The 24,021-nt window shown below is 46.4% G+C and overlaps 1 protein-coding gene across 7 annotated transcripts in view; it reads right to left on the minus strand.

The window, feature by feature from the left end:
- Window positions 1-24,021, minus strand: part of MGLL (monoglyceride lipase) — a 190,061-nt gene that overhangs the window by 80,452 nt on the left and 85,588 nt on the right. For 4 of the 7 annotated variants that reach the window (XM_031471070.2, XM_064496161.1, XM_064496160.1 and 1 more), the window contains exon 2: window positions 3,916-4,060. In XM_031471070.2, coding sequence (XP_031326930.1) covers window positions 3,916-4,040 — 125 coding nt within the window. In that variant the 5' untranslated portion in view covers window positions 4,041-4,060. Of the gene's footprint in view, window positions 1-3,915; window positions 4,061-4,513; window positions 5,031-5,137; window positions 5,162-5,182; window positions 5,380-24,021 lie in introns of those variants that run through there. The other 3 variants (XM_010981303.3, XM_031471068.2, XM_031471067.2) reach the window with 3 other exon arrangements.

Raw genomic sequence — 24,021 nt, forward strand, 5'->3', positions numbered from 1 at the left:
CTAAGACGGCATTGCCCAAAACTCCAGACACTGATTGTGAAGGCTTCATGGACAAAGGGATCGACATGACCCAGGAAGGCAAAGGGAAGGGGTGGGGACGCCAGTGAGCCCCACGTGGGAATAAGGAATGAAGAGAGAGGCAGCCAGAGGGAGGGGCCTTGGTGTACAGATTCCAGACCCACCGACAATGGCCACAATGCTGAGAACATGGGGATATTCCAGAAACAAGACCACATCTCCCTCGTTAATCCATCCTGTCATGGATGCCACTCCCAGCCCCAACCCACGTCACCAAGAGGAAATGTGACAACCACACGGGCTGAGACAGTGAGGGGGCGGCTCAGACTGGCAGAGCCGGGGAGGTGAGAGGAGGAGTCTTCAGGGGATGCTGCGGGGTCATGGAGGAAAGCCAGTTGCTGAATGGAGGCAGGAAAGGAGAAGAGGGAAAGCCTGATAGTCTGGAGAGAGGGCTCTGGGGGCTCGTGTTGGAAGTCCCTGCAGAGGTAGGGGATCTGGAATTCTCAAGGAGTCACCCAGACGCTTGCATCAAGACAAAAGACAGTACAGAGGGGAGCCTGGTCAGGTCCTCAGCACTGAGGGACGATTGCAGCTGTGTGATCACGTAATTACAGCTCTCCAGCCTCCTTGGTCCGGCAGAACCAAGGGAGGACTTCTTTGGAGCCAAGTCATCAAACAGTATGGTTTCACAGCCCTCCCCCAGAACCCCCACCACCACCACCACAATAATGGTGCAGTCATTCCTCATGGGGACAGGCTGGCCAAGCAATATTCACAACCTAACTCAGAGTCACCCTTTAACGGGACTGAGAGCTCTGCAGTGGGCTGAACCCAAGGGCGCAAGAGCCCACAGAGCAACTCAGCCCCCGCTGGCGCCAGTTTCCATCACTCTGAAAATGCCGTCAGGGGAAACCTGCTGCAGAGGTAGGACTCTGACATTCCAGAGTACCAGATGTTGATAAGAAACCAGCCCCAGGGCAGCACAACACCTGCTGTTTCAGAATGGATACATATTTTAGTCTATTTCTCACTTTTAATATATTATGACCAAACAATTAGGGAGAATTAATTATTCTATTACTCTTTGCCAGAGGAAGAGATCTTCACCCTAACAAAAAATGTAAGAACTTATCAGGAAGACAGTACTTAGAAAGACAGAAGTCTGGCTTGCCCGGTGACTGACTTGGAACCAGAGGAATCTGGACGGAGCGTGGCTGGGACCACTCGGGCCAGAAGACAGGCCGTGATGGTAGTGTCTGCCTCCCAGGTGCACGTGAAGGTAAAATGAGGTCTTGTCTGCAGAGAGGTGAGTCTAGAACACAGCTGATCAATGACATAATTCTGCTACACCCTAAGGACGAGGTCTGTCGTCACCATAAATACTATGAAATGAGCCCAAATTCGCCTTGGTACTGCCAAGTGTAGGTTCTAAGCCTCTGGTTCGTATGATTAAAGACTGAGCCTCCGGCCTGCTCCGTGACAACGGCGTCACGTTTGGACAGCTATTCCAAGGAACGCTTCCTTCGTTCCCAGGGTCTGGTGTGAAGAGGTGGGTATTAGAGGCGCTTTGCTTCCGTCAGCAGGTTAGGCCAGTTTCCCAGCACAGCTGACACCCGAGACCCTGAGTTTCTGGGCACCGCCTGCCAGGCCGGTCCTGGAGCCCAGTAAGTCCTCTGGGGGGCAGAATGTTCCAGCAGGTGCTCTGGACAGGGCCAGCTTTGACCAGAAAACCAACCCAAACTAGTGCGAACAAACAGAGACAGGCAGCAAGCCCCCTGTGTGAGAAGCTGCAGAGTGGCTTCTGGGGCCCCTAGGGCCTCCGTGGGGAAGATTTTTTTACATATGATCTTAGCCAAAAAGCCAAGAAACGATTGAGAAAGATTTTTTAAAAGTTGCAGAGAGAAGGGATGTTTGCCAGTGTTTTCCCACGGATTAGAGCAGGGAAGACGCTGAGTCCACTGGGGGAGAGGCCCTGGAGGACACAGGCTGAGGCCGGTGGCGACCTGAGGTCCCAGAGGCAGCAAAGCTGTCCCAGACCACACATGAGTGCAGGGCTGCCAGCACCGCTGTCCTCCGCCAGAGCAGCCAGCTCCTCAGACACACACGCCCCACATCAGTGGGCATAAGCCTCAGCCTGGAGGCCTTGGCTGCCTCCTCGTCACTCTGGCTGCGAGGACCCTCCTCCAGGACCCCAGGATGCAGCAACCACAGGGTTAACAACTGTCACCACAGGGAGCCTCTAAGACACTTTAATTGGTTAGGCTGGTGGTAAAATGTTTTAAAAAGCCTTCTTCCACCCCCAACAGAGGGAGCCCAGCCCCAAACGGGAATTTACTGATCTGCATCATGGGGGGGGGCAAAGCACCTGGTGGGGAGGCATCTCTTTCAAAGCCCAGGTCCCAGCTGCCCCAACCATGCACCCTTCCTTACTCCCCGAAGCACCAGGCAAACAGTGACCCCAGAGACACTCAGTTTAAACTACGGTGAGGGTGGAGGAGGTGCCCTCTCCAACTGGAGCAAAAGCAAGGCTGCAGAGAGAGCTCCCCCACAGTGGGAAGCCAGGGTGGAGACTGTGAAAACCACTCACAGCCCAGGGAAGGGCAGCCAGCTGGGCCAATCCCAGCCCACTCACTCGTCGCCCTGTCCTGTGAGGACAGCAGGCTCTTCATAGGGCTGACCTCAAGCGAGGACACCATCCCCACGCAACCAAGAAAGCCCCCGAAGTCTGAGACGCAAACATCACAAACTTCTACTTTCCATTCTTTGTCCTCTTTTGTATGTTGATAAAATAACGCACCATATATCATGAAGTTGTTAGAAATTAAGCCAAGAGCACACACTTCTACAGCCAGTTAGGTCAGAATAGAGAATCAACACCAAGGCTTCACACCCTCCCCCTCCCCCTCCCCCGACACATATGCACACACAGACATACACTCTCCTCCATGAGAAATCTTTAAAAAAGAGACTGCCAGGCTTGGTAGGAACTATTAACAGCTCATTACAATAGCCTGTTTATATAGCTGCCCTGAAGCTATGATTTTTAAACCAGGTCTTTAAAGTCCACTATCTCTGGGTTTTTTTTTAAATGTGCAGCTACCTGGATTATACACACCTTGTTGAAAATACAGGAGAAATTTCATAGCTGTGCTAGGGTTGGGTGAGAACCAAAACACAAAGGGAGACATAATCCTATAATCCACACCACACATGTCCCCTAGGAGACAAGAGGCCTATGAAACAGGTAACACATCCACGGAACAAAAAACTTTCCCTTGTCACTAGGCCAATTGGTCACCACAAATAATTTCTTTCCCTCAACAACACAAACAAGCAGGGTTTCCCTGTTTCACAGAGACAGGGAGCAGCAGGAGACCCGCCTGTCTCACGGTGCGTAGCCCCAACGCCTGTTTCTAATGGCAGGACAAATCCTCGATGGAAAACGTACAAAGTAACTGAGCTGGCAAGAAATCAGAAGGAAATACCCAGACCCCGCTCTTCCTATTACACACGTAAGGCACTTTCTGAAGCTCGTGATCAAACAGGAAGAGAGAACAAAAGTTACTATATATATTTTGATTTTATCTGATTAGGTGGTTTTCTTTAACTGTTGGGCTGGATCTTAAAGCAATGCCTGTACAACAGGAAATCACCTCCAGTACAAAAATACAGTCATGTGGAATTTTGAAAACTGCCAGACGGTAGAATCCATATCCTAGTTGTTAACAATGAAAATAGGACTCCTGTTTCTTAATTTTAAAAAAAGATTAAGTATAAACTTTAGTTCTGTTAGCCTACTGTGCCTGACATTAAAATGACACGTGAAGTGGCCCCACGGGAGCCGCACAGGAAGGCGGAGAGGCGGCAGACCCTCTCCAGCGCAAGAGGGAGGCTTACCTGGGTGTGCCCGAGGGTTTCCAGTACCTGCAGAAGAGGTACTGTCCGTCAGCATTCACCAGGTGAGGGAGCTCCCGATAGGGAACGCTTTGCGGGGTCCGTCTGGGAGAACTTTCCTCCGGCATTCTGAAAGAACCCTTAGGTCCTGGGGAGGAAGAAGGACACATTCCATAGTCAGAAACAGGGTAGACAGAGATGAGAGAAACCTTGCTCAGAGTCATTAACACTTTTTTTTTAAGTGGTTAAAAAAAAAAACCCTCCATTTCAAAGACTTAAAAAATACATATGTTTCTTAAGGCTGAAAAATCCATTTGTTCTTAACAAAAATGTTCACTTTATTTTTTAAGTGCCTCATTACAGCTTTCCCCCCATTCCCATCTGTGTTTATTTTAAATCATTTCAGGAAACTTCATCTTAAAGACTATTTTAGCTGTAATCAAGTGGAAATTATAGTCAGCTCTGTGAATATAAAGACCCAGCTGCAAAAGACCCGTCTGTCTTAAAACCCTCAAGGAAGTTGCAAAGGGGCGCAACAATGAGGTGGACGATACTCCGATTAATTCCTCCTGTCTGAAATTCCAAGGATGCCATGACAAACCTGTTTCCATCACGTCCTGGCTTTTGCGTTCCTCAACCACACAGCCTCCCGAGTCAGAGCCAGGCAAGGAAGGGCTGTTCCCTCATCTTCCCGGTCACAGGGCGGCCTGCAGGGCGCCCCACGCCCCTGCGCCCTACCCTCCAGATCCTGCCTGGGCTTTCGGGGCGCGGAGCCTGGCTCGGCTCTCTGGGGCCGCCCTCCCTCGGCGAGGCGGGGAGGCGGCGCCTGCGAGCCTCCCCTACTAGTTCACCATCACTTTTCCTAAACAAACCCCGAGGCTTAGAGAAGTGTGCCCGGGAAGCTGAGGAACCAGCCCCACGCGCCCAGGCCCTCGCACAAATGCGGGTCCCTGAGCAAAGTCACCCGGGCTCCCCACAAACTTTGCTGCCTGCCGGTCTCCGCCAGTGCAGGGAGTGCAAACCCGCTCTGTCCCTGGAGGTGCCGCCGGCGGCTTGGCTCGGGAGCCGGCACGGGGACACAGAGTTGACGGGGACAAGTTGGTTCGGGGCTGGCGCGAGGGAGAAGCGCGCGCGCACCCGTGCACACGCAGACACGCGCGCACTCGTGCACACGCGCGCAGGGGCGCGGGAGCCCACGCCGAGAGGGGACCCGGGGCTGCCCTACCCGGGGACGGCGCTACATGTTGGGGCGGGGACAGGAGGCAGTTACCCGGGCCACGAGCGCCGCTGTCGTGTCCCTGAGCGCGGTCCCCGTCTGCGGTGGGCCAGGACCAGGCCAGAGAGCTGCGCGCCGCCGGCTCCTCGGCGACAGGGTGCGGCGTCCGCGCCGCCACTTATCCTGGCTCTAGGCGGGGCGGCCGGAGGGGTAGAACGCGGGAGGCGGCGCCCGGCCCACGTGTGCGGCCGCGGACCCACCACGCGCTCCTCCCCGCCGGCCGCGCTCCGGGGTGGCCGCCTGGGGACTGTCACGCCCCGAACGGAGCCGGCTTTAGGGAGCCTCCGAGGCGGGAGAACACGCCACACCCACGCGCGCACACACCACGCGCGCACACCCGCTCGCACACACATGCAGGGGACACACATGCACACCACACACACACTCAGTACAGACACATGTAGAGACACAAACCAGTACAGCACACATAAAAAGGAACCCAGAGAGGCACTCAGACACAGACACCACATGCAGGTACAAAGACACACACGACACTCACACAAGGGCACACATACAGACACACACATTAAAAAGCTGGGGTCAGGGTGCACACAATCCCCAGGAGGCAGGACAAAGACAGACAAATGCAGGCCTTGTCTGTCTACCCCCATCCCCAGAAAACCTCCCTGGGCCCCCAGACAAAGTCTCTGGGTCACATACACAGGCCAGGGAAGGTCTGCACACTGCCAGGTACAGCCAGCAGTGTGGCTCGTGGGGGCACAGGGACCAGCACTCCCATTTGCCCGGTCACCTGCAGGCCAGCAGAGACAGCACCTCTGTCCTGAGGGCTCTTGACAGATGTGCCCTGCCCACAGTGACCTCCAAAGGCCTTTGCGTCCTTCCTTCTTTCACAAACAACTGTACATCACAGTAGTGTTGAGAAGAGCCACTGTCCTCCAGAGACTGCCATCTCAGGGTCCCACTGTGCACAGGGAGGCCCAGGCTGCTTCGGGCCTACACTCTAACTTAAGAAATGCAACAGCCTTTGAGAAGCAGCTTGGGTGTGCGTGAGGGCTCCAACAGAGAGGGGTGGGGAATGGCAAGTCTAGGGACAGCATCTCGGAGCAAGAGCAGGGCTGGCACACCACACTTACCTGAACTGGAATTTATTTAAGGAGGCGTCTGCTGGGGTCGGACGGACGTGTAGGAGACCCAAAGCCCGTTAAGCCCGTTTTAACCCAGCAGTTGTTTCAAATTTCCCTGGCTCCAACATTTCATGATTTTAAACACAGAGTGAAAGCTCTGAAGACAGAGTTCACTGGTGCTGTCAGCGGAACCCCAATGGGAATGGTGGCTAAGAGCTTGGAGAGCTTCTCCTGGTTTGGTTACAACCTAAATGGTGAGTGGTCGGCGGGTTGAGAATCTGAAAGTAAGAGACTGGGACTGTGCTCTTCTGGATCTGGCCTTTTAAAAAATTTTTATTTTGAGAAAATTGTAGACCTCATTATATTTTATTATTCAATTATATCAATGTAGATTCAATTCAAAAATAATACAGAGGGACGCTGTGTACCCTTTACCACAATGGTAACATCTTGCAAAACTGTAGAGCAGTTTCATAACTGGGATACGAATGCTGAGTCAGGCCACAGGACAGGCCACCCCACAGAGATCCCTCATGTCGCCCTCCTATAGCCACACCTCCATCCCCCAGAACTCCTGGCAACCACAAAGATGGTCTCCAGTTCTAAAGTTTTGTAATTTCAAGAGTAAGTTTTGGGGGGGTGGGGTATAGCTCACTGGTGGAGTGCATGCTTAGCAGGTACAACATGAGGTCCTGAGTTTAATACCCAATACCGCCCAATATATATATATAAATACCCAATATATAAATAAATAAATAAACCTAATTACCCCCACCAAAATTTAAAAAACAAAAAGTTAAAAAAAAATAAGGATAAAAACAGGGAAGAAGTTTTATTAACTGAATTACAGTGTGTAACCTTTCAGGATTCACGTTTTTCTTTCAGCATCTCCAAGCTAAAGTGTTGTATTCTATGGTCCAGATGCACCACATGGTTTGTTTAACAGTTCATCAGGTGAAGGACATCTGGTTGTTTTCAGTTTTGGGCTACTATGAATCAAACTGCGATGAATGTCCATGTACAGGTTTTTGTGTGAACCTAAGTCTTCATTTCCCTGGGATAAATGCCCAGGCGTGCAATTGCTGGGCATGTTTAGCTTTTTAAGAGACTGACAAAATGTATTTCAAAGTGGTCATGCCATTTTATGTTCCCACAGAAATGTATGAGAGATCCCGTTTCTCAGCATCCTTGCCAGCATTTAGTGTTGTCATTGTTTTTTTTTTTTTTTTCTGGGTTTTTTTGTGTGTGTGTGTGTGTGTTTTTCTGCTATTCTGTTAGATATTTAGTGGTGTCTCATTGTGGTTTTAATTTGCATTTGCCTAATAACTAATGTTGCTAAATATCTTCTATGTACTTATTTGCCATCTGTATATCAAACTTATAGAAATGTCTCTTCATGATTTTTGACCATTTTTTAGTTGGATTGGTTTTTCAGTTTTTTCTTTTAGTTTTTATTTTTACTGTTAAGTCCTGACTATTTATAGATTTTAGATACTAATCCTTCATTGGATATGTGATTTGCAAATATCTTCTATTTGTAGATTGTCTTTTTATCCTGTTAATGTGGTCTTTTGCAAAGCAAAAGTTTTTAATTTTGATGCAATATAGTTTATCAGTTTTTCCTTTTATAGGGTTTGCTTTTAGTGCCAAGTCTAAGAACTCTTTTCCTGTACTACATCTGAAGATTTTCTCCTATCTTTTTCTCTCTATATTTTACATTTCAGTCTGTAATCCAGTCTGGGTTAACTTTTGTATAAGTGTGAGACGTAGCTCAGGGATCATTTTGTTTGTCTGTGGATATACAATTGTTCCAGCACAGTTTGCTGAAAAGGCTTCCCCCTCCATTGAATTGTTTTCTCATCCTTGTCAAAATTCAGTTTGTCAAACTTGTTAGATCTATTTCTGGATTTTCTATCCTGTTCCATTGATCTATTTATCTATTTCTTCACTAGTACCTCACAGTCTTGATTACTGTAGCTATCCAATAAATCAAGCTGGCTCCTCCCATTTGATGCTTACTTTTATAATTTTTTTAGCTATTCTAGTTCCTTCACTGTTTAATATACATTTTAGAATAATTTTGTCCATATATATATACATATGTATATATATTAAAAACCTTGCTAAGATATTGATAGGAATTGTATTAAACATGTGTATCAATTTGTTGATTATTTTTACTATGTTAGTTCTTCTAATCCATGAACATGGTATGTCACTCCATTTATTTAGATCTTCTTTGATTTCTCTCATCAGTGCTGTATAGTTCTCAGCATACAAATTTTGTACATGTTTTGTCAGATTTACATCTTTCTTTTTTCAGATAATTATAAATGGTATGTTATTTTTGTTTCCATGTAATCACTTCCACTGCATGGAAACACAATTGATTTTTATATGTAGATCTTCTATCCTTTGACCTTGCTGAACTCACTTATTAGATATAGAAGGGTGTTTTTCATTGTTCTTGTTTGTTTTTGTAGCTTCCTTGGGATTTTGTGTGTAGACTGTCATTATGTTTGAAGTGAGATTCTTGTAGACAACATACAGTTAGGTCATTTAAAAAAAATTCATTCTGCCAATCTCTGTCTTTTAATTGGTATATTTAGACCATTTACATTTATTGTAATGATAAGTTAGGGTTTAAGTCCACCATTTTATTTTTTTCCTGTTGTCTCTGTTTTTCCTTTTTCTGTTTTCTTTTTCTTGCCTTCCTTTGGATTACCTGAACAGGATCTTTTTATAATTCCATTTTTATTTACCTATACTGTGTTTTGAGTGTATCTCTTTGTATAGCTTTTTAGTGGTTATTCTAGGTATTATACATATGTGTTATATTATATATACACATGCACATATGTACACATGTACACAGCTAACTGATATCATTTTTACCAGTTCCAGTGAAATATAGAAACCTAACATCTTCTTATGTCCCTCACTCTCTCTCACTTATCCTGTAATTGTCTTAATATTTCCTCTACATCAATTGAGAACCACCTCAGGCTGTGTTATAACTTTTGCTTTGACCATCAGATATAGTTTAGCAAACTCAAAAGGAAAGTAAAGCCTATTTTATTTAGTCATGTTTTTGCTGGTTTTTTTTTTTTTTCCCCTTCCTGGTATTCCAAGGTTCCTTTTATAACTTCCTATTTAGAGAACTTTCTTTAGCCATTTTTTGATGATAGGTCCGCTAAAAAAAAATTCTCTTAACTTCCCTTCATTTGAGAATGTCTATTTCCCCTTCATTTCTGAAGGATATTTTTGCTGGATGTAGGATTCTGGTTAACATTTCTTTTCTTTCAGCACTTGAAACATGTTTTACTACTTTTTTCTGGCCTCAAGGTATCTGATGAGATATCCACTGTTGTTCAAATTGTTTCTTATAGGCAACGTGTTATTTTTCTCTCACTGCTTTCGAGATTTTTCTGACTTTAGTCTCAGAAGTCTGGTGATGTGTCTTAGCATGGATTTCTTTGAGTTTATACCACCTGAGGTTTGTTCAGCTTCTTGGATTAGTAGCTTTATGTCTCTTGCCAAATCTAGGACATTGTGGGCCATTATTTCTTCAAGTACTTTTTCAGCACCACCTTCTTTTCTCCTATTTGGGACTCTGATGATATGAATGTTAGACCTTTCATTACATTCCCTTAGGTCACTGACTACCTGTTCATTTTTTCCTGGTCTATTTCCTCTCCATTGTCCAGATTGGGTAATTTCTGGTGTTCTATCTTCCAGTTCACTGATTCTTTCCTCTGTCACCACCATTCTGCCTTTGAAGCATTTATTCAGCTTGTTATTTCAGGCAGTGCATGTATCTGCTCATCTGTCAGCCCCTCTGTCATGCCCACCTCCAAAAAAGCTAATCCTCAAGTTTCTGGTCTATTTCACTGGGCAGGAACATAAAGGAGGGGGAGTACATTTTGATGATGGGGTGACATGTAATTCTAGACTCTCAATTCTTTGGGACATCCAAGGAGAGGCCTGATGGGCAGAAGCAGGTGCAGTAAGAAACTCAGGATGGAAACAGAGGTTTGGCAGGTATGGTCACTGATGTCACAAGAATGGATTAGCTTGCCCAGGAAATGCAGACTGGAGGGAAATGTGGAGGAGGAAGAGGTGAGTTTCCAAAGATGATGGAGACAGAGGAGGATGATCTAGAGGGGGTGATTTCACAGAATCCAAAGGTACAGTATATTGTAAACAGAAAGGACCACCAGAGTCAAACACTACTGTTCAGAAGTCAATCAAGAGGACTGAGGCATGTCCAATAGATTTAAGGACAAGGAGGTCATATGAGACCTTGGAGAGAACCTAGTTCATGGTTAGTCAGGGCAGAAGACAGCCTGAACTGAGTTATGGAGTGGAAAACAAGTGAGGCAGCAGGTGGAGACAACTCTTTCAAGATACTTCCTGTGAAGAAGAAGCAGTCGAGTATAAAGGTGAAGTCTGTAGATTTTGGAACCCAAGAACCTGGATTCTAGGTCCCGCCTGTGCTTTTTCAATGACACAGTCTTGGCTGGGTGGTTTACCCTCTTCGTGACTCTACAAAGTGAGGATAATTGAGGTTTACTGTCTAGTTCATGGGACTTACTGGAATTGTGCAGGCCAAGTACCTGGTATAATGAAACATTACCATTTCTAAGCTGAGGTAACATACACACATGTGTTAAAAATTCCAATCAGAACCAAAAAGTTCTCAGTGATCTGTGAGTGTCCTTTCTACTCTCGTCCCCAGAAGTCCCCTTCTCATGTGAACTTCCAGATGTGTTCTGAGGTTTGACAAGAGTGGAGCATGCCGGAAACCTCTCTGGGGAAGAGGGGAGGAAGTAAAGGCACCAGAGGGGAGTGAGAGTGACTGGATTTCTTGTGGCTCCACGCCATTGGGCTTCTTAAAAAGGAAGGACCGACTGTTGGGTGTGGGAGTTGTGGACTGAGCCCGAGAAATCTGTCCTCAGCGGCTGTGGAGGTTTGTTGCATCAACAGCCCCCGGGAATGGCCGCTCGGTCCCTGCACCATCTGCACTGTGACTGCAGCTCTTCCCATGGAGAGACAGAGTCCAGATCCCCTGCCTTCAATCTGGACCGGCTCCATGACTTGCTCTGGCCAATAGAATGTGGCGGAAATGATTCTGTGCCCATCCCAAGCCTATTCCAAGGGGACAGCTTCCTCTCCCTCTCACTTCCCTCCACTGCATGAACCAGCCTGGCAACTCGACAGAGCTACGGCCAAAGCACATGGAGGATGAGACATGGGGACGTGGAGGCTCCCTAGCACACAAGCAGAAGATCTTGAAGCAGCTCTGCCCATGGTGCACGCAGGAGCCCGGCTGCCACCAACAGGACTCCAAGGCTGACCCAGCCCCAAGCACCGGCCCCAGAACCATAAGCTGGGTTAGTGGCACTTGTTTTAAGCCACTACGTTTTGGGGAGACTTGTTATACAGCAGCTCCCCTTACATTTCCAGTGTTCACACGTTACACATTCACACTGTCCTTCTTCTGTCCTCACTAGGGGGGCCTGGAAGGTGGGATTCACCAGTTCTGAGTCAAAAGTTAGTTTTTCGGGGTTTTTTTTGGGGGGAGGTAATTAAGTTTGTTTATCTATTGAATCGAGGTACTGGGGATTGAACCCAGGACCTAATGCATTCTAAATACACACTCTACCACTGAGCTGTACCCTCCTCCTCAAAACGTTTGCTAAAATCACTGAAAATTCGGATGAAGTTAAAGGCAAACACTTTGTACTGTATATACTACATTGTAAAAAGAATTCCCAAATGACAGAGCAAACAGGTTAACAGGATGTACCCAATGCTATAACTAAAAAGGTCATAAATATTTCTAATGTGGCCATGAGAGCGGATATCAATTCTCTTGTAGTCTTATTGAAATGTGTTTTAAAATTTGCTAAAATCATTTCTGCCTTGGCCCCCTTTCTTTATTTTTCCCATAAAGTCTTAAGTTCCTTCTTCATAAATTCTTCTTGCATAGGAGACTTGGGGCCACTATCACCCATGATTGAGAAAGGGCTGCTGATTAAGTGCACGCCTAAGTCCTAAGACTCATGTGGGAGCAGAAGAGCCCCGGCGCTGACTCAGCCTCCACATACTCCTCACAAGGACCCCGCTGTCAACAGCACTGGAGGCGCTCATACCAGCAGGGAGGGTGTGGTGGTCAGGGAATGGTTCTGCTTCTATGACTAAGAGTCACGCAGGAAAGACAAAACAGTGGATTTTTAATCCTTTAGTGTGGCTCCCACAGAAGTTATATCAATTGGAATCAAAATAGGGAGGTAAATTAACAGGTGGGATTCTACAGACGAGGAAACCACACTGGCCCCTTCCTCGGCCACAGCTATACGTGGGGAGGTAGAACAAGCCCTTGAAGCCCATTTGTCAGCTCCCCTCCCCTACAGACTGGCCAAGGTTGATGGGGAGGATGGAGGCAGGTGCTCACAGGCTGGGATTAGGTATCACTCAGCTGCACGGCGAGAATGTCCCCCTTCAGTTCCTGCGTCTTTCTGGGGAGTCAACGGCAAACTCTCTGGTAGGTTTCTATGTGTCTGTAACTCTAAGGCTTGCTCATCTCCCTTTTCGATAAAGGCAACTGTGCATCCCTAGAAGTTAACCACTTGCTGTCTTCATTCATTTTATTTGTAGGGTTACCTTATATTTGTAGGAAGTGTTCATTTTCTATTTAAAGAAATCTTTAAAGTAAATGAAGTTTAAAACACGAACTGGTGTAAAGAGAGACATCAAGTGAACACAGAGCATGTGGACCACAGACATGGCAACATTGTAATGTCAGTGGTGTGGCCATCACTGAGGTCGGGGACACCGGGGAGGAGCCCCGGGGAGGGGGTGGGATGCTCTGCCTCTGGCCTGCTGGCAGCACCTCCTGGTTCAGCCTCCTTCTGCACTAGCTGGAGACTTCACTGCTGGGCTCCAGCCTCCTGTGGGTCAGGACAAGGGACGGTCCAGAAGGTCTCCAAGGTCATTCTCAGACAGTCATTCTGCTATTTTTGCTATGTAGTTAAGCACCAGGGCCCGGCCTATTGGGAAAGGCCAGTAAGTACCATCAAACCCACAAAGATGAAAACAAAGGTTCCTCCCTGCATGCCAAACTCTTTACGTGCAACTGGCAAGTCCAGAGTGTCAGCAGTCAGTGACTGGGCCCGATCACTGTAGTGAGATTTGCACTCAGCGGTGAAGACATGCTTCCCCTGACTGATCTGGTTAGTGAAGAGGTTAAAGTCACACACACTGAAAATGACTCCAACAGGGTCGCTGTAAGTGCAAGGGAAAAGGACTTCACTAGCAGACGAGGGCCACCATGCATATCTTTACTTAAAAACATTTTTTTTCAACTTCTCTTGAAATGGGTGCCACTGACCTTGTGCTAAAGTTTGGCCTCTGAAGGCAAATGAGGTCATGGTTATGTTCAGGCAGGGAAAGCCCAAAGATGGCTGAGTAACTGTGCAGAGGGCACTATGTATGTGCGGACATTTCCCAACAGTCTAGGCAAGGCTGGAGGCACACTGCGCAGCTTTTCTAAGCAATAGATTTCTTTTCCCCTGGTCCATTTTTAATTGGCTGGTTTAGGTTAGAGAAGCCATGTGGGTGTGCCTGTTAAGGGTACAGACTCTGGGGTCTGAATCAGCTCTTGGATTTGCAAGTTCTGTGACCTTGAACAAGTTACTTAACTTCTCTGTGCCTCAGCTCCCTCGTCAGTAAAAGGGAGGTAATATTATCTGCTTTAGAGAATTGTTGTGAAGATTAAACAAATTAACACATTAAAGAGCTGAGAAGAAGGCTTGGCGTATAGTAAAGGCTTTATGTGTGAGCTATATTATTATTACTACTATTTATAAAACAGCATCAACTCTCTCCTCCAAATTACCTTTGTAAATACCACACACCCAAGAACCTGTGTCTTAGGAAACTGTTACCTTATACAATGTTAAACTGTACATTCCCCTGTACATCAAGCAAAACTGGCAAGATTCAGGACGGATTTTACAGCTGGAAGTTGCCCTAGACATTATCTATTCTAAAGTCGTCATTTTGTAGATGAAGCATCTGAGACCAGAGAGGTGAGGTGACTTGCCCAAGGTTGCACAGCAAGTTGGAGGTCAAGTACAAATCAAAACACGGGTCCAGGGCCCTCCTTTCGCATCTCAGGTACTATTTACAACAACTCCTTTCATTCTTAATGTCATTCATTAAGAATTAATTAATTCATTCTTGGTTCTCAGTGTCTCAGGTATGAAAAGCAACTGGAAACCAGGAATTAGGATACTTGGGGTCCCTTATTCACATGCTGCCACAGGTATGTGTCAGATTTTCCCCCTCATTTCCCTGAAATCCATGAGAGGTCTCTGTGGACATTTGTTTTCTCTGATTTATTTGGTTTTGGGCCACCAGGCAACACTATCTTTTCCAACAGCTATATATCCTTTTAAGGAACTCTCCAACACCATGTAAATTCTTAGGGCAACTGTCAATTAAAGTGTGTACCTCCCTCCCTCTGGCCAGGTGGCCCAGGGCTGCAAGAAGGCCACTGGACCCTCCCTACCCCTTGAGCAGAGTGACACAGGATGGAAGGTACCAGCCTCACTCACTCACACCCAGGCCCTCTGGGCAAGGTGGCTGGGGAGTCTCCTGCTGCAGGAGGCGTGGTATATGTCCTGGGCCCTGACCTGTTGTTCCCAAGCCTGGTCTCTAGTGTGTTCTCTGAGTGACCCATCAGTCCCCAGTAAAGGCCCTTTGACCTCAGTCAGCCAGATTTGATTTCCGTTGCTTGCAATCAAAGAACCCTGACAGATACAACTTAACCTACTGACCCATCAGAGCTCTTGGGAAAACTCCCAGCAGTGGAAAGATGGCTGGCTCCGTGGGGAATGGGAGTTGGGGATGTGCTGTGAGGAGTCTGGGGAGAGGAGAAAGGAGGGGTTACACTGAGCCACATCTTCAGACCAGCATGGAGCAGGCTCAGCAGCGGAAGACTGTGAACAAGGAGTTACGTCAAGCAGAGAGGTCTGCACTCTTATGTCTCCAAGAGCGGGGACAGGGATGGTCGTAGCTGACAACTTGGACCCAGAAAAACGAGGACCTGAGACAGGAAAACTTCTGAGGACTCACTCCTCTCTTAGTAAAGTCCACCAACTGCCATAGTGAAACAAAAATGTTCAGGAGCCCTTAGAAGTAAAGCCAAACATCATTTTAAGGACAGCCCTGACAAGCAGAAGCCAGTGTTCACTGATCCTTTCTGTCACCCTCCTTGCATTTATAAGCACACTCTACACTGGGGTATGCAGCTAATCACTGATGCCCTCTCCCCAACATCACTTACAGTCTGAGAGAAAGAGGGACGAAAAGTGGACAATCACTGCCAGGGCAGCACACACCTGGGGGAGTGGGGTGGGGCACAAAGGATAAAATACAGCCATCCCTCCTGTGGGGACTGGTTCCAGGACCCTGCAGATACCAAAATCCACAGATGCCCAAATCCCTTATATAAAATGGTGTAGTATTTACACAGCACATCCTTCTGTGTGCTTTAAATCATCTCTGGGTTACTTATAACACCAAGGACAAGTGCTATATTAGTGCTTGTAAATACAATGAAAATGCTATGTAAGTAGTTGTAAACACAATGAAAATGCTACATAAATACAATGTAAATGTTATGTAAATAGTTATAAATACAATGTATATGCTATGTAAATAGTTGCCAGTGTGCTTGCAAATTCAAGTTTTGCTTTTGGAACTTTCTGGAATTAAAAAATACATACATTTCCAATTTGCAGTTGGTTAAATCTGTAGATTCAAGACCTGCAGATAAGGAGGCCAAGTGTAATAGTTCTACAAGAAATCATGTGATAGGAACACGTCTTCAGCAACTGGCGGAGGGCATGCAAAGACCCCAGGAGAGTTCCCATGTGTGATCTGCCACTTATCTTTCCTTTAACTTGTGTCCCCTCCAGCTTCCACCTGGAGGAAAGGAGCATGGCTGGGTCAAGCTGGACGTGGTTCTGCTCCCAAAAGCCTAATCTTGTCACCCAGGTCCCCTAAGGACATGCCCACGACCCTTAGTCCTTCCCACTGTGAAATAAAATTCCTATTTACGGCAAGATAAGAAAAACTTAAACTTACGGAATTCTTGCCTGCCCTCTGACCTCCTCTCCCCGCACTGTGCACTGAGTATCTGCACTAGGCATCAACCGAGCCTCCCCGACCGGCAGGAACACCTGCTCAACCATGAGGAGCAACATTCTCCTACCTTCAGTAAGACAACTCCTTTAAGATAACATTCCTTCTTGGTCACACGACCCACCAAGATGAGGCTTAGATCTGAATTCTGTAAACTGTCAATAATATGTCATCATTTGGTGCACAGCCCTTGGTCTCGGAAAACTTATAAACCAGTGAGTACCTCGATTTCTAATGAGTGGAACACTACTCAGAGCTTTCTGAGATGCTCTTCCCAGGTTATAATCCTCAAATCTGGCTCGAGTAAACTTTTCCATTTCTTTCTTAGACCAACTGATTAACTTTCATCAACACCACCAAGCACAGCAGGGGACAAGCAGCATCACCCTCTCTCCTGGGAGCGTGTTAGAAATACAGAATTCTAGGCCCCACCCAGACCCACAGAACCACAGTCTGCATTTTCACAAGGTTCCCAGGTGACTCGTAAGCATGTTAACACCTGAGAAGCATCAATCTCATTAAACCCTTAGGTGAAGCTTATTCACTTAAGGGCGGGTTATTTGGAAGGGCTAGGTCAGGAACCAAGACAGGGCAGCAGGAACAGTGTGTCACCATGTCCTTGCTACCTGTGGGGACAACAGCAGAAGAGGACCAGGGTGAGGAGACTCAGTCAAGACAAGTTCCCAAGGGTTGGATGGACAATGGAGTCGCCTGCTAAGATGCAGATGCCCAGTTCCATTTGACTTTCAGATAAACAATGAATCAATTTTCAGTACCTACGTCCTGTGTTATATTTGGGACACAGTTACACTAAAATTTTACTCATTGCCTGCCTGACATTCAAACAGAATTGGGCATCCTGTGGTTTTATTTGCTAAATCTGCCTACCGGGATCCAAATGTTACCTCTCAACATCTAAAAGGGCCTGAAACTGTTAAAACAAAGGGATTCATTAGGAAGAACCAAACAAGCAAGATAAGTGGCTTAAATTCAGGGACAGGTATACAATTCACTGTAATGTTTTCAACCCAGATATGAATGTAGTCAAATCACCAAATTCTCCCCACAAGAGAGAGAGAACTAGAGGTGGCAGAGGGTTTAGTAAATGGTATTGGAAAAATAAAGTAGAATCTCTACCTAACACCACACAGATTATACACACAAAAGTGAAAAAAAAGAAAAGAAAAGAAAATTTGATTACATAAAAATTAAGGATTTCCCTTCAACAAAGGACACCAAGGACACAAAGGAGTAGACAAGGAAAAGGTGAAGATACTTGCCAAAGACAAATTAGGGATTAATTTATAAAAAGTACAAGGAACTCTTGAAAATCAACAGGAAAAAGTCAAGTGTCCTAATAGGAAAAAAAAAAAAAGGCATAGAATATGAACAGGGAATTTACAGAAATAGGATACCAAAAAGCTAATTAGCATATTGAAGAAGTGCTCAGAATAGTCAGTCATCCGAGAAGCGCGCAGTGAAGTAACATCGACACATCACTGTACTCTCAAGACTGTACCAGCCCAGAAAAGGGTGAAGGCTGGGCAGAGGGAAGTGGAGTCAGGACGGGGCTGCAGGACAGCCTCGCACCCCCGGCCATCACCTCCCGACCCCATCCTCACACAGGTCCAGAGGGGACAGCACCACCCTCTGTGGACGGCTGTCCATACGGCCTGAGTGGACATTGCTGGGGCAGTGGACACATCAGGGAAAGTCACTCAGAATTCGAAGTAATGGTCAGATGCACCCAAAGTAACAGGAGTGCTTGCAGAGCACTAAGTGAACAATGTGAGGAGCGGAATGAAATCCAACACACTTCCTTTCATATGTTTTTAAAAAATAGGCACCCCAAACATTTTACAAGCATGAACTATGTTCAGAATAGAAAAGCTGGACTTGCTTAGTAGGAGAACTAAGAGAGAGATGCAGAGATACAGAAAATGCTAAACGAGAAAAAAAAGTAATGAATAAGGGGCAAACGATAAAATAATAAGGAAACAAGAAAGGAGAAAAAATGTACATAAAATGAAAGAAGAAAGAACCGAGTATGATAAATAGCATGAAATGAGGGGAAGACTGGCCCAGCCCTCTGCATCTCAGGTTCAGGAGCAAGCATGTAAATAAGTTCCGTCCCCTCGGGGCTCACTCTGAGGCCCCCTCTTCTCCCCAGTCCCTAGCAGTGCCGGCCCCCCCACTACCCCGTACTCAGCTCTGCCCAGCCTCCCAGTCTGCCGCCCTTTCAGTCCTGTCCCTCCACAGTTTACATGTTCATGCCCTGCTTCCCACTATTGAGAGGTGGTTCCTCCCTCGGTCTTGGTCTCCTGGGGAAATGCAGTCACGTGCAGGGGTGAACCTATTGCTCAGCCCACCCCGCTCTCTGTGACTCGTGGATCTGAGCTGCGAAACAGAGCGCCACCAGAGCTCTCCTTCCCAGACATTCTCCTCAGCCTCAGATGGGAAGGGAGCTTCAGTATCTCTACTTGAAAACCTTCCTTAGGTAGCTCTTAGGAACTTTACAGGTTGAAAAACACTGACTTAAAAAAAAAAAAATCCAAAATGGGGCAGAAGACCTAAACAAGCAATTCTCCAATGAAGACATACAAATGGCCAATAAGCACATGAAAAAATGCTCAATATCACTAAATATCAGAAAAATGTAAATCAAAACTACAGTGAGGTATCACCTCACACCAGTCAGAATGGCCATCATTAAAAAGTCCATAAACAATAAATGCTGGAGAGGGCGTGGAGAAAAGGGAGCCCTCCTACACTGCTGGCGGCAATGTAGTTTTGTGTAGCCACTATGGAAAACAGTACAGAGTTTCCTTAAAAAATACTAAAAATAGATTTATCATATGACCCAGCAATCCCACTCCTGGGCACATGTCTAGAGGAAACTAATTCGAAAAGACACCTGCACCCCAGTGTTCACACAGCACTGTTTACAACAGCCCAGACATGGGAACAGCCTAAAGGTCCATCCACAGACAACTGGATAAAGAGGTCGTGGTACATTTATACAATGGAATACCACTCAGCCATAAAAATAATGAAATAATGCCATTTACAGCAACATGAATGGCCCTGGAGAATGTCATTCTAAGTGAAGTAATAAGCCAGAAAGAGAAAGAAAAATACCATATGATATCACTCATATGTGGAATCTTAAAAAAAAAGACACAAATGAACTTATTTTACAAAACAGAAACAGACTCACAGACACAGAAAACAAACATGGTTACCAGTGAGGGTGGAGGAATAAACTGGGAGCTCAAGATTTGTAGACACACATGACTATATACAAAGTAGATAAACAAGGTCCTACTGTATAGCACAGAGAACTATATTCAGTATCTTGCAGAAATCTATAATGAAAAAGAATATGAAAAGGAATATATACATGTATATGTACAACTGCAACATTATGCTGTACATCAAAGATGGACACAACATCGTAAACTGACTATACTTCAACTAAAAAAATAAATAAATCATTCTGAAATTAAAAAAAAAAAACCCCAACACTGTAAGATGGGGTGTAAAATTAATACATATATATCAGAAAATATTAAGGAAAATAAAATCCCTTTTACAATAACAAAGAAGATAAAATGTTTAGGAATAAACATAGTAAGTAATACGCAAAACCCACATTAGACACCTTCGAAAGACACAGAAAATAGACATGAACAAACGGAAAGACATTCTTTGTCCTTGACATCATCATCAAGATGCCAATTTTCCTTAAGTAATTTATGAAGTTTAAACAACCCCAATAAAAATAGCAACAAGCTCCTTTGTGAAGTTAGACAATTGATCCTAAAGCTCTTAATCTTACAAATGCAAGAATAGTGTTTAATGCCTGATAGGCAAGAATGCCTGACAGATGTCAAAGCAACCTCTCAGACACGTGGTACTGGCAGGTGAAGAGGCCCGTGGAAAAGAGAAGGCGGCCCAAGAGCAGACTCAGGTACATGGAGGGATCTGGTGTCTGATAAAGGTGGCATCTCAAGTCCCTAGGGCGAAGATGGACTTTTTAACAAATGACTCATTTGTTTGGAAAAAGATGACATTAGATCTGCAGTTCCCACTTTACATAAGGACAGACTCCAAAGGAGGCTGTGGTCTAGGTGCAGAAAAGGACAGCCCTGGTGTTAACGGTTTTCAGGTGCCTCCTGACACTCAGGTGCTGGAATCTCGATTCTTCAGCAGACTACTTAAGGCAGAGAGAACAGACACGTTCACTGTGGTTCTCAGACCGCCCGGCTCAGCTGTGCGCTACAAGCAGGACACTCTGCAGCCACACGTGGAAGGGCTGCCCGCGTTCCTCCTCACGGCAAACCGCAAATGACATTTCCCAGACCTCCCTGAACCTAAAGCAGATCATGGTGACCAAGCTCAAAAGTGCTGGAAATCACGTGTGGATCTCCCGCTAAGGTAAAACTCTCCTGTGCTCATTCAGAAATTAACCTGGGACAGTAGGGGGCATCCGTGCAGCCCCTCACAGTTGGGGGATGGCAGCCTGCAGGGAGGGAGCATGGTCAGCACAGCTACTGTAGGGCTAGTAACACTTAGAACTTCTGTTTTGGGGTTAAAAGACACTACCTTCACACATGAGCAGCCCCACATCTGTTGTGAGAGGAACCCTGGGTCTCCCCCTCAAACACGAGGAGCACAGGGCCAAGTAAGATCTTGAATCACTTTCTGAGTAACAAGCATGACTTGGCCAACTCAAGGAATTGGAGGTGGAAGTGGAGGTGCCCACACCACACCGGCCTCCCAACCCCAGAGGCAAGAGAGCAGGCTCAGAGCTGACGGGGCTGGGAGAGAGGGAGCTTCTATAAGTGCTGGGGAGTCCTCAGGGAGAGGCAGTCCGCCACAAAGCCACTGATGCACCACGGGGTTTGGGGGAGAGGGCTCAGGGGCTTAGTGAGTGTTCAGAGTGTGGGGACCTGAGCTGATGAGCAGCACAAAGAAGAGCTGGTTAAGTCAGGCTTCCTCAGTTAAGGGGAAGGAAAACCCCTCCAGATGTCTGGGCCTAGAGAAAGGCCGTGATGCACTGTAACTCGCTTTTTAAGCACAATTATGATACATACGCAATAAATACTTCCAGATGGTGTGCTAACGACATGTGACACCTTGCAGGGAGAAAATGCCTCTAAGTGGGTGTGTGTGGCACATGACGCCCTCAAACCCCAGGCACAGTGTCCCTGTGCCCAGATCAGAGGATTCGTGAGCCACTATCGTGAAGAAACCATCAGGGGCACGAGGCATGACATGTGAAACACCACATCTGAGTACTGAGATCCTAAGACAGCATCAGGGAAAAGGCTTGTTGACTTTCCACCCTTTGACGTGGAGGGAAAGGGAACGTCCAAGAAACAGGAGTGTGGATTCACATCCTCCAAAGACAATACACGGGCCTGGTAGGCCAAGCTCCTCGCCAGGCCTGCGAGGTTCCAGGGGCCTGGCCCATCCCTGACCTCTGAACCCGTCTCCTCCATCCTCACCCTTCTGCTGCTCCCGCTGACCTGCTACCTTGAACACGACCCCTGGGTCCTGCCTCAGGACCTTTGCTCTTGCTGGGCCCTCCACTGGGGAGGCTGTCTGTCCAACCTTGGCAGAACTGTCTCCTTCACTCCCTCTAGGCTCTGTTTGTGTCAGCTCCACAGGCAAGCCTGCTCTGCCTCCCCAGCCAGACAGCCCCTCATCCTCCATCACCTGACCTCTTTCTGCACTCTTCCTAATACCCTCACTATTCTGAGTACTTCATAATAGGTCACGATACTCAACACTGAAATTATACAACTTACACATTTACTCATATATTCATCTTTGTTTCTTTACTTGTTTATGCTCTAGAATGGCACCGTCCAACATGGTAGCCACTTGCCACACTTGGAACATGGCTAGTCTGAATTGAGGAGTGCTATGAGTGTAAAATACACACTGGATTTTGAAGATTTAGCATAAAAAAGAAGATAACATACCTCATTAATAATTTTTATATTCATTACATGTTTAAATAATAAATTTTAGGTTAACTCAACATATTGGGTTAACCATAACTTATTATTGAAATTAATTTCATTTGCTTATTTTTACTTTGTCAGTGTGTCTGCTAGAAAATTTAAAACTCCACCTGTGGTTTGCACTTGTGACTTTTGTCCTGCTTGCATCGGACAGTGGTGCTCTTGGATGGACATTTTGGGAGAACAGGGACTTTGTCTTGTCTCGGCTTCTAGAAGAGCACCTGGTGTATAGTTCAGGCTTAGTCACCGTTGCTAAGTAGGACTCTATTCACTGAAAACTTAGTGACACGCAGTCTCTCCCTCCATCCTCAATCTCTCTCAATTTCTTGTCCTCCGACATCATTGTCACAAAGGACACGGACAGCCTCCCCTGTCTGCTTACCTAAGCACCTTTCCTGATCTACCCTCTTCTTGGTTAGATGTTAAAACATGTCTTTAAAATACTATCTTCTGAAAATAACCTTAACTCTTCTCCAAAGTAGTGACTGCCTTTTGAGTGGCCCATTTTATGGACAAATTAATTATCCTGAAGGAACAGCTAGAAGAAAGTGAAAGAAATATGCATGCCATGGGGAGACAGTGAGCAAGCAAAGGCCTGGGGGTCAGAAAGGTGCCCCGAGGCCGAGCCGAGAAGGGAGGACCAGCAGTGAAGATGGGAGGGGACAGCACGGACAAGGAGCCTCTGCTGCCCCACCCCACACAGGTGTCCACCCCACTCAGAGCAGCTGCTCATACAGCAAACGCAGCTATGACTCACTTGGTCACCCGGCAGAATGACTGCACACCTCCTATGTGCCCGTGCGGGGGGCGCAGCTGGAACACACAGGCAAGGTGCCTCTCTTACTGGAGGGTATGTTCTCTCCGAAGGAGACAGAAAATGAGAGAATGAGCACATAAATGTACACGTATTCTGCGTGCTTCATTACCGCACACTCAGAGAGGGAAACCATGCTCTCAGTTAACTGTTAAAATCCACAGGCTGAGGGATAAAGTTGGGCAGTGGAATTTTTCCAGAGAATAATTTAGGATATTTAAGCTCAATCTCTGCAAAAACGAAACCCAGGCTAGATATGAGAACACAGAGGCCACAACATAAAGGAGCATTCGGTCCCAGCAGAGTGCCATCGATGTGGGGCAGCTCTGAGACTGTCACATACATTGCATGTCGAAACCTAGAAAATGCTAAAATTATGTTTCTAGAGAGGAACAAATCATTTTAATACCAGTATTAGCATCAGTACAAAAGCAGCACAAAATGCACCTGCAGCATTGCTCGTGTTGCTATGATATCTGGCACAGAATAAAAGAAAAGCAAAACATGACACCCACTGGAACAGAACGCGCTCGCCTGGAAAGCCCTGAACTCTGCAGTGTTCCGGGGCAGGAAAGCACTCTGAGCATCTTCTGGAAACCGTGAGGACTGCAGCCCAGATCGCCTGCTTAGAGCTGAAAGGCAGAAACATGCAGAAGCAGGGCACTGATTTCACATCCCACAGTCACCGCG

This window comes from Camelus dromedarius, chromosome 17 (assembly GCF_036321535.1).
Source record: "Camelus dromedarius isolate mCamDro1 chromosome 17, mCamDro1.pat, whole genome shotgun sequence".
NCBI lineage: Eukaryota > Metazoa > Chordata > Mammalia > Artiodactyla > Camelidae > Camelus > Camelus dromedarius.